A 15070-nucleotide genomic window follows, 5' to 3' on the forward strand; every position below is an offset into this window, starting at 1 on the left:
ACCATTTTAAGTCTTTTAAAAGTATGTGTTCTTTTTATAAATGTTTACATGGACTGGCCCCTCCTCCCTCAGGGGAATTCATCCACAAAAACACACTGGACGCTGCACTAGGTCAGAAACCAGAGGAGACTGTGAGGTCCACCGTAGAAGGGACCACTTTTGGACAAAATGTCCTCTCCATTAAAGGCAGCTCATTGTGGAATAGCCTCCCAACTGAGATACGGGATTGTCCCACTCTCAATAGTTTTAAAGGTCAATTTAAAGAATGGTTGAGAAACAAACAGACTTGCAATCAACGCTAAATGCACTTTAACACAGGGGTATCTCCTTTTGCACTTTATGTAGCTCTTTTATCTCCTCCTGCACTTTAGGCAGCTCTTTTATCTCCTCTTGCACTTTATATGTCGTTGCTGTTATATTGTATTACCATGTCATAAATACTTGTGTATGCTCTTGCTCTTTTGCACTTTTTGCATATCATGTATTTTGTTTTTGCTATGTTTGTAAAATGTAATTTTCTTAAATGTTTTATGTGAGGGACTGCGGATGGAAATTAGCTCAAACTTAATCTGGCACTGTTACGCTTGACACATTTTTTATGTTTTAAGTGTTCATCACTGTGCATTGTCCCTGCCAAATAAACGATTAAAATAAAAATAAACATGTCAACATAAATATAGGCACTGTACCTGACAATGTAGTAGTTGATACCAAACTCTGGAAGTGACTGCCAGGCCTGGATGAAGCGCATCTTAGCCTCCATTAGGGACAGCCGTGCTATGTTCTGATGGGCCTCCAGGATACGTGAAGTTAGCTTTCAAAGGCAGATTGAGAAATATATTAGATATAACAGATGTGCAATGCTTGTTTGGCAAAGTCAAGAATACGTTACCTGTTTGGTCTTGTGCTTCTTGGTGTAGCGCGGGGAGAAAAAACATTCAGCATTCATCTCCATGGATTCGATATCAGGAGCTGCCTGACCAGGAGGGGGTGCCAGGCTCTTCATTTGCAGAAATGACTGGATGTTTCTCACTTCTGACTTGTAGGAGCTGTAAGCCATTGTCTTGCCCTTAGAGGCCAAGATACATGCAGCTTTCCACTTGGCATACTGCGTTTCCTGGACAGTTACAATACGAGGCCGGGTTTATATTCACACACTTGACAGGGATTTAAAAAAAAAAAGGGAAAATAGGAAGAAATGCTCATTGGGAAGAAGAGGGGGGTCTTACATTGTCACATCGGATGTACACCTCATTCATCCCGTCAGCAACTGGGAGCAGGAGCTTGATGCCGAACTTCTTGTCAGTCACGTTGACATCGGGGACTACCTCACAACCTATCACAGAAGAGATAGTAGTTAATTTAACAACAGAAGAAGAGCAGCATGATACAGATCTGCAAATATTAGCATAGAATATGTTGAACTTTATATTTGGACTGCGGTAAAACACATAAGGGACTGACCTCTCAGGTGAAACTGCTCTATGGGTTCTCCATTGGACGTCTCCTTGTTCTTGTAGTAGGAGATTGTGGTGTCCTTGAAAACAAACCAGTACTCTTTGTACTGCCGCAGCGTTAGTCTTTTTGGCCTGATTTAGGACAGAAAGAAAGAAAAACAAACTGTCTGTTTTTTGGCTGCAATACAGGTCACCTTTATACTTCTGAGTAAAAGACATTAGAAGTTTATGAGACAGTAAAATATCAATTTCAGCGGGGTATTTAACATTTAATTCGGTTATTTGACATAGGAACAAAGGTGGGTTTACCTAAACAGCCGGAGGGAATCTGCCAACTCTGGAATATCTGTAATGTCTTCCTGGGGGCGGGACAAACAACTGTGAATTATCCTGAGTCTTCTCCTGACATCACCGTGTTAAGACATGCAATCATCGGAGGCCTACCTCTCACTCCTGCTCAAAAACAGGTGTTCTACTGTAACAGACCTAAAACACTTTCAAATTACAGTTAATATTCACTCCAGTGACTTATAAAATATATGTTTACCAGAATTCTGTCAGGGAGTCCGCCTTCAAGTGTCGTCTCCAAGTTGGACAGAGCAGCTTCTACTTCATCTATTTCTGGTTCGTTGAAGTTGTCCATTGGTTCACTTGAGATGGTCAGTTTGCAAATATGATACTGAAAATGAAATAAAAAGAAAGCTTTTTACTCCATAAGATGAAAACTACTAACTGACTAATATATTATCAAGTACAGATCATTATGACTTGAGGGGTTATGCAAGGCAGTCGTGACTCAGAGTGGGCCAGCCATTGCACCCATGTGTAGGTAAGTGCAAAAATGATCTCATTGAATCACTGTGATTTCTGAATCCCTCGCCCAACAGTTGCAAAATAACAGCTGAGCGGATCAGAGATGGCGGGATACTTAGACACAGCTAAAACTTTACCACAGTCTATATATTTACAGCAATTATTTCTCTGATGGGGAACTATAATCCTACTTTTCCTTTAACTCATAGTTCTCTTTCTCTCCTCCCACCATCCCTCTCCAGTGGGATTTTTCTCAAGCCCTGACATGTCCTTATGTGGATTTAGACACAGACCTAAAGGGATACTATTCAGAGGTCCAAGACACCCCTATACTGTACTTAAAGCTAATTTAGGCAACATTAGCATGCCTCTTAGACCACATTACCCTGAGAACTCTGGTTTGACAATCACAAGCCACTTTAAATCAGGATTGCTATAAAATAGTTTAGCTCTCAGATTAAAACATGTATGCATTTGAATGTTTGGTAGCTTTGAGTTGGATGAGCCATAATTTTAAGTACTAAGAATTTGACTGTATTCTGTTATACAAACCGGACGTTATTTCACTTCTCCAACTGCATGTTGTTTACCTGTAATGAAGCAAACATCAGCATTTCCTCCTCAGTGCAGTCTATCTCCTCCAGCAGAATGGACCAGCGAGCTTGTTCGTACAGCTGTGTTATTCTGACAGCATCGTACTAAAACACAAAAACCTACACTCAAATTCATTTCAAAATGGCGTTAATTTCTTTTTCAAGGGATACATTTGGCGGTGTCTTACTTTAGGATTGAGGTCAAAAAAGACGTTATACTTGAAGCGAAGCAATAGCTTTTCCTCATCTTGAATGTCTTGCTCCATAAGAGAACGAGACGAGTCCAACCACCTGTCAATCATATTAGCAACAACCAATTAGAAGGCCTATCGTCTACATTACATTACGCTGCTAGTTTTAAATAAATAAGCAAATAATGAACTGTATTTGTATCTACCCTGCACTGTTGACTGCTTTGTCCACCAGCTCCAGCGGATGGTACATCTTGGCCAGCTCAGCAGGGGGCAGGTTAGGCTGCGATTCAGCCAGAGGGTTATCTCCAAACCAGAGGCTCGTGGCAGACACCGGCATCCCGTTCTCTGGGTCGTAGGTGGCTGTCATTGTCTTGCTGTACATGGGGCCTAGTTCAAAGAGAAATATAGATACTTTTACATTTTAAAATACTATTAAAATCAGATTCGCCAAAAGGAGTGGGCATACTCTCTGAAGTTGAGGTCAACTTATCGTCAGATTCTAGAGGGCGTAACAAAGGTGCAAAAGCACAATATTTACAAGAAGTAGCAACAGTTAGGATACAAGTTGGACAGATACTTGTAAAGACAAAATAAGGCATCACGATTCTCGAAAAGTACCAACTGGGTCGACATTAAAGTTGGCAGAGATTAAAGGTCCTTATTAGAGGGATCTTTAGGATGATGTGAAATATGAACCGGATACTCAGCGTTGGGGAAACCCCTTCGAACACACTAAATAATTCTCTCAGATCTCGCTGATGAAACTGCAGCCTGACAGATCCCCGCAGCACTATATATAAAAGTTTCTAATTTCTTCTCCTCCTACAGTAGAAGTAACTCATTGAAATAAAGCTGCTATCCATTTAAGTGCTGGGCATAACATACATTATGAATCTTGATCTCAACTAATTTTAGTAAATCTAGGCTGCTTTCCAGCAATTACTGTGATGCACTATACGCTTTGTTGATACATCTATTTTTGTCTGCAGTGAAAAATATCAATTCACCTTTAGATACAAATGTGTTAAATACATGTAATCAAATGATTTAATCCTTTAAATCTTCTGCAACAAACATACATTAAACTGCACTTTTCTCTGTAATTTATTGTCTTCATTGATAAATTAGCAGGCAGTCCAGAGAAAAACCATGTTCTATTTCACTAAACAAGTTGTTATTATGGTGGAGGCCAAAATTAGAATGCAGCCCCAAACTATGACAACATATCCAAGAATAAGGCAAGTTTAATAGCAAACGGAATCTTTAGGAAACATTTCAATTCGTTTCTAGCCAATGCATACTCCCTTTTGTACAAAATCGTTATGCTATTTTTTTTTTCAGACATGCTGCACATTTCTTTTATAATCAGATTCTGTGCTTATATACTGTGAAACGTCTTTGTTTAAAGCCTTGTTAAGAATCAGTACCTGTGCCTCCTGGTCCCCCGCCCGCTAAATCGATGTCCCAGATGTCCTCCTTTGCAGAGTTCTTGCTTTTCTTCTTCTTCTTCTCTGGAGGCTTCAGCAGAGACAGTTCCTCTGATCTTCTGATGTCTGAGAGGGAGCAGGAACAGGGGAACAGAGAATATGGAAGGAAGGTGAGTCAGAGTTATAGATAAATCATCTAAAGTCACTGAGACTGAGACAAGTAAGGAGAGAGCAACTCACTGAGTATTCGACAGATCTCTGACACTGCCTTAAAGACGACACTGGAGAAGCTGACGGTCAATTTGATGGTTTTCATATTGGGGAGCTGCAGCAACAGGGGTTTGTGCTGGGGTGTATAGCGCAGGTTAGCATCTGCCTGTGTAATACAAAAAATTTTCTTCAACCACACCTGCAAAATCCATATTTATTCCCTTTCCTTTTTTATTTAGCTGATTAGATTGCAACCTTAGCTGGTGTTAAGGATCTTCTAATGTTATTGAAATGTATATACACAAAGAGTATACAAGATAGACACCAAATATAGAGAGTAAGTCTGTTTTTGAGAATAAATGTGCATTACACTCATTTTTTCCTTAATATCTCCCTAATATTAATTTGGTTGTTACTCTTTGAAAGTGAGCTATTCACCCTATTTATTTAGAGATTCAAGCCTTAACAATGCTTGTCGCAACATGTGCTTGAATTGAAATCACTGTTGGCCTAACACACATACACATAATTGACTTATTATGACTTAGACTCGAGTACTGCAGTGTGCAATTGGGATTTAACTAAATGTTTAGACAGACATTTCCTTGACATTTTGAATTGTTCTTGGAAATAAAATATTGACATTAAAACATATCAATGATCAGCACAATTCTAAAAACAGATTCAATCACTTAAGTCTTAATTACCTGAATTCCATACTTGTCCAAGGTCCAGTGTGTTTTGAGCAGCCAACATTTCCTCTGTTCCCACCACAGTGCATGATCTGACCAGTCCTGAGGAGCCTCTGCAGACAGACACATTAAGTTAAATACATGTTACTGTCATATCACATGTTTAAAGGGTATTGCACTTCCTGTACCTGTTGTGTGGGTGGCTGAGCATGAATAAAGTCTGGTTTTATGAGTCTACCTGACGTCATGCTATGGTGTTGTGCTTTAATCCGTCTGTTGATGACAGCGTATTTAGTCATCTATTTTGTCTCACACCACCTTACTGTTGCCCTCACTACATTAGCTCGTCTGGATTTATGTAAAGAGATATCAGATCAGATCCTGGCTGAACTTTGGCCCCTCGGGCTATGCAAGCCAATGCATTGTGGCAACACAATGGCACTGCAGTGTAGAAAAATGCAGGGCAAACAAGGGTGTGGCTTGACTAACAGACTTAATATGGCAGCAGGGGCAGGGACTGTGCCTAAAACAAAGTGTAGTATGCTTTTACCAGGTAAACAAACCAAAATGTAATCCGACAGATTACTTTATGACAGTTATACTGAGGCACTTACTGATCTTCTCCACCAGTTTAAGCATCAGGCCTCCAATGTGCAAGTCTCCCTTCACCCTCAGCTTAAATTTCATGGACTCATCTCCAGCTTTTTGATCCACCTGCACGGACAGCTCCCATGATGTTTCTCCATACTCTGCGTCTTTGATCATGGCCTTGTTCTAAAAGGAAAGAAGTGCATAGATTATAGACTGGAAGCTCTAGGTGTAATATTGCCATCAAAGAAGCACAACAAAAGGAATATGGGAAGGAGAAACCTCCCACTATATCTGATTAATCCCATTGAAGGGGAATTCCGATAACATATGTTGACTCTTTTCTTGCTTTCTTTTGTTTGGAAGATTAGGAAACATCTGCTAAAAACAAAACATGAATCAGCGGATTAAGTGTTTCTCAACATCCTGTAGGAACATCCAAATTAACTTGGCCAACACTTAACAAAAACAGATCTCTCAGCGTTTCTTTTCCAAATCTTCTTAATGCTTTTCCCGCAGTATCTCTGCAATTATACTGCAGCCCCTGAAGTACTCGCCTCTCAGCCGATACATTTATAAATAAGATATCAGGGAACACACAGACTGGCAGATGTACAGGCTGCTGCCAGCAGGATATCAGCGCAGAACACACAGTAAACAGAAGAGATGTAACACAGCTGTACGGCTCTGCCCAGAAAAGTAGAAGTATACTGGAGGATTCATATATTTGATAAAGAGGGAATGGATGGAAGACATCAGGCAGGTACACTATAAGAAAGAGGAAAAGAGCGGAGCAGGGAGGGTAAAGCTGTGGAATGTGTGACGAGCAGGGACACGAATCTCCTGCAGGGACCATGGCAAAACAACAATCACCACACACTGCACCAATCTTTCTTTAAATCTGAACTATGAAAGTGTTGTGAATAAAAATATCTCAACTCATACACGACTGGGGCTATCAACAGAAATACCTGTTACATTTGTCCTAACCCAGTGGTAATGTATACTGTGCGAAAATGTGTTGCCGCAAGGCTAGGTTTAATGAACACATTCTGCTCTCTTTGTGCTGCTCCCTCTCTATGCAGCTGTAGGGTACAGTTCAAAATGTTTAAACTTGCAAGTATGTGGGAAGGCTTGTTGAGATGTGTTAGAGCGTGATGAATTGGCCCCAACAATAATACACTATCTGCAAAAAATACCAAAAAGTTAGGGAAGGAGATGTGATGAAATCCGGGCCATAGGAATATTCAAACAGCATAAAATAATATCTTTTTTTCCCTATAAAATATACGTAAAGAGCTACCGTACTCATTACCTTAAAAAGCTAACCATTGTGAAGAGTGAAAATCTACAATCTCTGATTTACAGGTGTTTGTTTACTCTCCAACCAAAAGTGCATTAATTCAGTGTCCCCATTTAATAATGTAGCAACTACAGGAATGCAGCAATGGAAAATGAACAACCCCTTCTTTACAATACAACTGCACACATAGGCTACTACTTTTAAATGACAAAAGTACGGGGTATCTCTTGTTAATGTAAAAATCAGTCATAGAGTTTGAAATTAATAAAAGAAACATGATGACAGTGAACCAAGTATGACAGTGTTCCAAGTATCAGGCCTTACTGTTGAACTAAATATATAAAAACAGCACTAGTGTTCAGTTTTAAAATGTACAGAATAGAGTAAACAACGGTGTCAGCCCAGCCCTAGTATAGCAATAATAGTACAATTAAGTCATAACAAAATTAAACATTAACTTTCTTCTATGTAAGACCACGGATAGATAACAAGTCTCCACTGTAAGCTACCATACACAATCAAATGGTTTGATTATTTGTCCATGTGAAGTCTGCCTTATCAATCCCAGCATGATATTGGCCATTAAAAAATTAACAAAGTCAAGACTCTGAAAACAAATCTTACCTTGATTCAAAGTTTTCTGCTGGTGAGCTATTCCTAGAAATTCCTTGTGAAGTGGAATGAACCAAATGAGGCTCCTCCAGGAGTAAAACACGCCCCGTTCAGACAGGTAGAGGAAGTGAAGTCAGCAAGGTGGGTTTAACAAATGAAACTACCCAGAAACTAGCTAAACATGTTCCACATAGCTAATGCTAATATTGTCTGCCTTTTAACGAATGACAACTTAGCAGTAAGCAACAAGCTAATGTAAAATGGTGATAATGACTTGGCCTATTTAGCATAACGAGAACTAGATATTACGTTTGGAGTTTCTTTCAGTGTAGGCCATCATATTTTAAATAATAAAACATGTAAAACAAATGCACAAACAGATGGAAGTTAGCAAAAGTTAGCACAAGTAATTTTTTTTTCTGCACTTATGTCTTTAACCTCACTAAAATAAAATGAGCGGTTTTATTTTTTAAAGTAGGCTACTGTAGGCCTATGTGTACAACACCACCTACAGTATACGTTGTTTGGTCAAACAACAATGTCATACTACTTCGTTCTAATACCTAATAGCCTATAGTGTTTCCCACAGATATATTTGGGGGGGGGGCGATAAGGTGAGATGACGTGCAACAACAACATTAACCTTTCTGTTGGTCGCTTGTGAGCAGACCCTTCACGCGATGGCAGAATGAACAGGTACAGCCAGGGCCGGACCGAGACAATAAGTCAGGCCGGAAATTATAGACCCAGCCAGGCAACTACCAGTTTTTTGTGCCATTTTGCTGGATTTATTTGTCAATATTTACAGCGTTGCTGCCCATATATAGCCTAAATCTACTACCCACAAATAAACAGGCACATGGGTTACTATTTAAATAAAATTGTAAATGTATTTAGGAACTTGTCCATGTGATTTTAAGTGGGGGTGGACCTCAAATCCTCTAGGGGGGTCCGGGGACAAGCTCCCCCGGTAAGATTTTAATTTTAATTTTTGGAGTTAAATGCATCAATCTGGTGCATTTTGAGGGGGAAATAAAGAGACTAGATCTATGGGAACAGAACACCCATATGAAACAGAACTGTATACATTTCAATAATCATACAATCCTGGCCATAACCAATAACATACCATATCCAATATGAAAAAACACTGAAACTTGTTTATTTATTTATTTTTGGTTCATTTATAGTTGTGAGTGTGTCTGGGCTCCTGAATCAGCCTCACCTGTCTCCCTCCTCTCCCTCCTCTCTCCCCTCTCCCCCTGCTCCTCTTTGAGGCAGCAGCAAAGACTTATTAGCCCTCAACAAGTTTTAAAAGTGTATCTTACCTTTTTTTATTTGTTTATTCATGCATATTTGACTAATCACTACCCTCTCAAATGGAAATATGTGTTTACATAAATGGTGACTAAATCGTTTGAGACCCACAGAGAACTTAGACTAAGTTAACTAATCTAAACACTCAGAGAGTCCTTTACCTCACCTGAGCGGTCGTTATCCCGAGCTTGAATGGCACACAGAGACCAATCAATCAATTATGACAGTGGCCATGTCGGCAGGCCACATCATGTAGACAGCCAGTCACCTTGTGTGAGGCAGACCCACATTTGCACAGCGTTGCGTTCACAATACATACAAAAAAAAAAAAAAAACGTCGCAAAATATACTTGGGCGGCCGTTAATATAGTCTACGTGTGGGAAACCCTGAAATAATATAATATAAGGTAAACTACAAATGTAGTTTTATCTGTGTGTTTCACTGGCTATAGATGTGACTGACTAACCACTGATTGATGGATTGATAGTGACTGGAGTTATATTAGCTATGCATAAAGTTATAAATGAATGTAGAAGTCCACCAACTTTTCACAGAATATTTAGTCTACTTGTAATTGGGAGTGACTTATCTGCCTTTGGCTGATTACTGTGGACATTTTGGGATAACTAACAAACAAAGTAAGTTTTTCAAAACCGTTAAAATCAAATCTTCTGTTGACACGGCAAAGAAAAACAACTCCAGTATCCAAATCCAAACCTGAAAGGGATTGGAATTGGATACTTGAAAAGTTGAATAGTTGTGTTTTTGCCATAGGTTTTTGCTAAAGGTGGATTTAAAGAGACAGGCCCACAACATGATGAGTAATAGTTTACCTAAGATGAGTCAGCCCACCTTCCTTAATGCCCACACCCTGTCTAATGAGTTAATCAGATTGAATCACTTGAGTCTGTTTCCACATAATTATATTGCCAGCGTCATTTTGTATATTTAATACGTAGGTGTGTTTCCTCAGCAGTGTGGACCTTTTTTCTGTTACAAACACTCATGAGTGGAGCCCATGTATGAAGCCTGCCACCCTCTGGTTTCCATTGGTAAAATCATACAGTATCTTTGATACAAAGCTGGTGCGAAATGCAAACTTTTACTAGATGTGGATTTCATACATGTATTCAGATGGTACACATACATGAGATTACAGATGTTACTTTGGCTTTTAAGACAGCTCACTCTGTATTTTAAATGAAAACTCACTCACAATTCTGAAAGAAAGTAATCAATTCCAAAACTGCCAACACTTTAGTTTATACGCAAATTCAATGTTTCAATCATTGACTCTATTCAGGTGTAATGTATTTTTTTCCTGTGCACCACTCCACAAGATGTGCAATAACTCCTAACGTAAGCGCAACATTGTTGGAAGGGAAAACATTGAGAGTGACAGAGATATAAAATAACTGTGTACTTTAAATGTTCATGATATTATTGCTACCTCTATTTTACAAAGCAGTTAAAAGGTCTGTTATTTTTGTCCCGGTGGAAACTACATTTTTAGTTTATTACTCATTTTATGGTCATTTAATGGGCAATAAGCTATTAGTCATACTGTAATTGGAAAATAATAGTCACTTCACAGTCCTATTCATGGAGGCTATAACAGCTTCTGTCTATTTGTATTCAAGAGATCCTTCTGCATGACTGCCTTCACCTGCAGAGAGACACTTATTAAGACATTTGAACACATTTTTCTGTTAAATCAACCGAAAGATAAATGAAGTAAATCTTAGAACTATTAGTAGACAATATACCTTAAAATGTTCCATTGCTGCCACACAGTGGCGCCATTAGACCACAACAGAGTTGTAGGAAGGAAAGATATAGTTGGTGAACCAGGTTTAAAAGAAAGACGCTCTTCTTGTCTTTAGCTTGGAAACATTCCAGTGTTGCTTATACTTTTTATTATTTGACATGTCTGTTTGGCATGAATAGAACCATAAAGGTGCTGTATTGAACAAATTCAGGTCTGTCTTGAATTTAATCAAATGTTTTAAAATTATTTTCTATAATTATTTTTTTCTAACTGGCAGAAAACGCGATTTCAATTGCCAAATATAACACAATAATAGGCATTATTTTATATTCACTCAATTAGTATAATGTCATTATATCATCATCATGGCTGTTCTAGATTGCGATTATGAAACCATGCCACATGACAACTTGTGGACATCTTTTTAATCGTACGCTTTTATACTTTATTGATTAAGTGAAAACCTTGTTTCTCTATTTGTGGCATCCAGGGAGGACCAATGCCAGTGTCAGCTGCAGAAGAACACCCTAAGAATGGGTAAGGACATTTCTGGTCTGCATGTTTGGTGCACGCCAACATGAGGTCTTAAGCCTCTGCTCTCCAGTTGAAGGACAGTTTCTCTGACCACTTGATCATTTCGACCACACCCTGCAGATTTAGTGTAGCAAACATCCCAGTGAGTCTGTCTCGGCTGGGCTCTCTGTTCCAACTCAGTCTTCAGTGCTGGCACACAAGGTTGTCTTGAGTCCTTGTGTAGGACAGGAAATATAAATTCCATGACAAAAACAAACAAATAAACCCTGAGCCTCATAAACTCTGTCATTGGTGGAGAGACACATGGAAAATAACATCATTCGGAGCTGTCAGGCCTGGATGGAGTACAGACAAAAGTAACACCATGTCCATGTCATCATGACACCTGTGGCCCTAATGGCAAAAAAAGCACAAACAGTCCAAGCTAAAGGAAAGCACAAATATCATGTAAGCTTTACTAGAGTGCCTGGGAGAATGATAAAGTGCTTCTTTAGAGTGATGAGGAGAGAGAGAAAGAGAGGGGGGAACATTTTGGACTGTGGTTTTAGACACAATAAATTACATCTACTGCCTGAAGCTGGTCTGAACCTACTTGGAAGCGGGTGGGAAACAACATCTGTAGAAGCCTTTGCCGGCTTTCTGTATTTATGGAAAGAGAAACCTCCTGGTGACCTGGGAACACGCTTACCCAATTAGCAGCCTCGCCGACGGATCAAATGGAAGTGAAAACATTCACTGCCGTGACGGAGACGCATCACAATGCCCCATTCATACTGCTGAGCCCCATGCTTTTAGGGTGAGATTGGGTGGGGGGTTGTTCTTCTAGAGATCTAGTGGGGCGGTAGGATAGGCGAAAGGGAGTAATGAATGCAACTAACCTACCTCACCACCTTCTTTGATGTGTCAACGGAGGCCTCATCCATGACTTAATTTGGGTACGGAGATAAACACTGTTCAAAGGTGTTTTCACAAGGTAACCCACCACTGCTCACCTCCACGTTCCACATCCCCTTCACCTCAGACCCTACATCCCCTTGGACGCTCCTACCTCCACAACCCAACAAAACCTCGGGTCTTATCCTGTGGGAATAGGACTGAAGGGGTCAGGAGGCCTGAGAAACAGCACCGCGAGAGAGGCTCTTGACAGCACGGGGCTCTGGGGAGCAAATGCTACACTGCAAAGTGTTGCAGCTCTGATTCATTTCCACCCTTCAAACCCTCCTTTCTTTTGTTTCTTACTTTCTTCTTTGAGTGGGATTTGATTTATCCTTAAACCACTGACCTCCATAGCTACCATGAAATTCCATACCGGTTCCCGTTTAAATAGAAAATAAAACTGAAGAAAGGGCAACCTGCACCTGGCAGGTTATTTGTTTTACAAATGTCAGTGAAATGTGACATTCAGTCGTGATGAGAGTCTAGCAACACAGGTGTGATGGTCAAAAGAGGATCTATGACTTAGAGCGGAGTGATTGACTAAATACGTGGTGTATGTGTTGACAAAGGTGCTTGTATTTGCCTAAATATTAAAAACCTCTCCTGTGTAATCCTTACACTGCTGTGAAGGCTCGGTATAAAGGCTCCTTTATTTCTAAAATTAATTGTTTGTTTATAAGGGTGGAGCAATAGGTGCTTCAGTAAATGGCGTCTTATGCTTGTGGATGTTTCCATTGAAGCCTATAAAGATTTGACCAATCCGGGAGCAATGCTATAAAAATTCTAAACACAGAAAATGGTTTTTAAAAATGAAAAAGAAATGTAAACATGCATAAAGATCATGCATTTTTAAATAGATTTACATTTTCCATTTGACACAGCCAAGACTGATATTCCTTTTTCTCCCTGTTCAGCTCTCCTTAAGTGGAAACATCTGATAGAAATAAAACTTCTCATGGTGTCAGGTCAGATAGCCATAAATACAGGTTGTCAGTGCAGTGTGACCCTCACATCTAGAGGAGAGGCTGTTCTGAACTGTGGGTTTGGAACAGGATATCACATGTTTAAATATTGCACTTCTTTCTGAGGAGAGGCTACTGTAAAACAACTTCCATTACAGAGTATCGCTTTACCTGTCACCGGCAGTATTTCATCCCTTTGCTGCCCAGAAACATAAAAGATCTCGATGAGCACAGCCATATGGAGGGTGATCATTCACCTAAGGCGGATTCTCTTCAAGTCCAAAATTGAAGACAGATAGATGGGTTTTTTCAGATATTATTAGGATTTCAATGTCCTTCATGTTACTCTGATGAAATGCTGTCCCTCAAATCTAACTGTCTTCATCCTTTTTTGTTAACTTAAGCAGTTGTGCATGATTTTTATTCCCGTTTGAGTATCAAAAGTGTTGAATGTAGCCATATGCAATGCTAAGAATTGTATAGGGTTTGTCAGAGCACTCACAGTGGGAACACTGCTATATTCTCTGAAAGATAAAACACTACCTTTTCTTGCAGGTCCTCTACGCACAGGATGTTGGGTGTTGTGGCCACATGTAGGAGTGTGGAAGATGCCGTCCAGCCACGTCCTGTGCTACAGAGTGGCTCGGCAGAAACACCCCTTAGCCCCGGCCTTGAAGTCACCGTGACTGATCTCACAGGTACAGCGTAAGAGGAAGCGGGGCGTTGTGTTCCTTTCCTCCTCACATCAATTTGCCAACCGGTTGTAAATGGGTGCCATTTTAAAACATGCAAATGTGAGTAGCCTCTGCCTGTATCAGCTGATGGAGGTCAGTGTTGTTGTTGGCCGGGCCTTAAAGGCCTGAGGGGAGAAAGACGTACTGAGAGTTAGAAAAGGTCGCATAAACTCTAGCGGGATTACTTTACCAACACTTTCCATGGCTGAGATCCTGTGAATGGATCCATTGTGGGGTGGGTCTATGCTCGCGGAAAGCAAACCCTGTCAGGATCCAGTTCATTAGCACCTAGTTTACTGTTTGAAGTTAGTTATTTATCCGGTGTCTAAAGGGGAACCCCGTTCAGACATATTCAAGTGTGTGTGTATGTGTGTGTGTGCTTGTGCGTGTATAATGCGCATGCATGTTATGTGTACTTCTACAAACGTACTCATAGGATCTACAGGGGGGTTTCCAGAGCAAATTGCTCAAGAGCAAATAAAACTTTCCATGGTGCAATAAAATGTATGGAGAAGGAACAGGAGGGACATTGGTGCAGCTCTGAAGGTGGGAAACAACCTTGACATTTTGTTGAAAAAATATATACATAAGGGTTTGAGATATATATGTTCTGACAGCCTTTGACCTTGACTCGCAAGCTTAGGAAGTTGGACGTTTGTAGGACGCACTTCGTGAAAAATGAACAATGGCATTATATTAGCATACATTTAGCTATTCATCAAATGTAGTAGGTGTTAATAAACATACTTAAAACAGTGTTGGAACAAAACTGAAGCAGCAGTAGTCCGCCCTCTTCTGAGTTATTCTACTGTATTGCAAACTATCAAGAGAGTGTGCCTGTGTTTTCTCTTTTTCTTTTGTGATGTGTTTGTTCTTTGGAAGGCATCCACGAGCCTCATGGTCAGACAAAAGTGCCGCGTTGAGCAAAA

General features: G+C 40.0%; 1 protein-coding gene across 1 annotated transcript in view; it reads right to left on the reverse strand.

The window, feature by feature from the left end:
• The window catches only part of fermt1 (FERM domain containing kindlin 1), an 8621-nt gene extending 648 nt beyond the window's left edge, over positions 1–7973 (reverse strand). Inside the window, exons 1-14 of the mRNA XM_010778509.1 lie at positions 7902–7973; positions 6001–6160; positions 5402–5499; positions 4725–4860; positions 4485–4610; positions 3261–3444; positions 3052–3154; positions 2861–2968; positions 2005–2136; positions 1767–1816; positions 1465–1589; positions 1230–1336; positions 893–1117; positions 636–814 (exon numbers count right to left, since the gene is read on the reverse strand). Of these exons, the coding sequence (XP_010776811.1) occupies positions 636–814; positions 893–1117; positions 1230–1336; positions 1465–1589; positions 1767–1816; positions 2005–2136; positions 2861–2968; positions 3052–3154; positions 3261–3444; positions 4485–4610; positions 4725–4860; positions 5402–5499; positions 6001–6151 (1724 nt within the window). The 5' untranslated portion in view covers positions 6152–6160; positions 7902–7973. The remainder of the gene's footprint in view (positions 1–635; positions 815–892; positions 1118–1229; positions 1337–1464; positions 1590–1766; positions 1817–2004; positions 2137–2860; positions 2969–3051; positions 3155–3260; positions 3445–4484; positions 4611–4724; positions 4861–5401; positions 5500–6000; positions 6161–7901) is intronic.
• Between the last annotated feature and the right edge of the window lie 7097 nt (positions 7974–15070).

Source organism: Notothenia coriiceps, unplaced genomic scaffold, assembly GCF_000735185.1.
Source record: "Notothenia coriiceps isolate Sejong01 unplaced genomic scaffold, NC01 NC01_scaffold00000339, whole genome shotgun sequence".
Taxonomy (NCBI): Eukaryota; Metazoa; Chordata; class Actinopteri; order Perciformes; family Nototheniidae; genus Notothenia; species Notothenia coriiceps.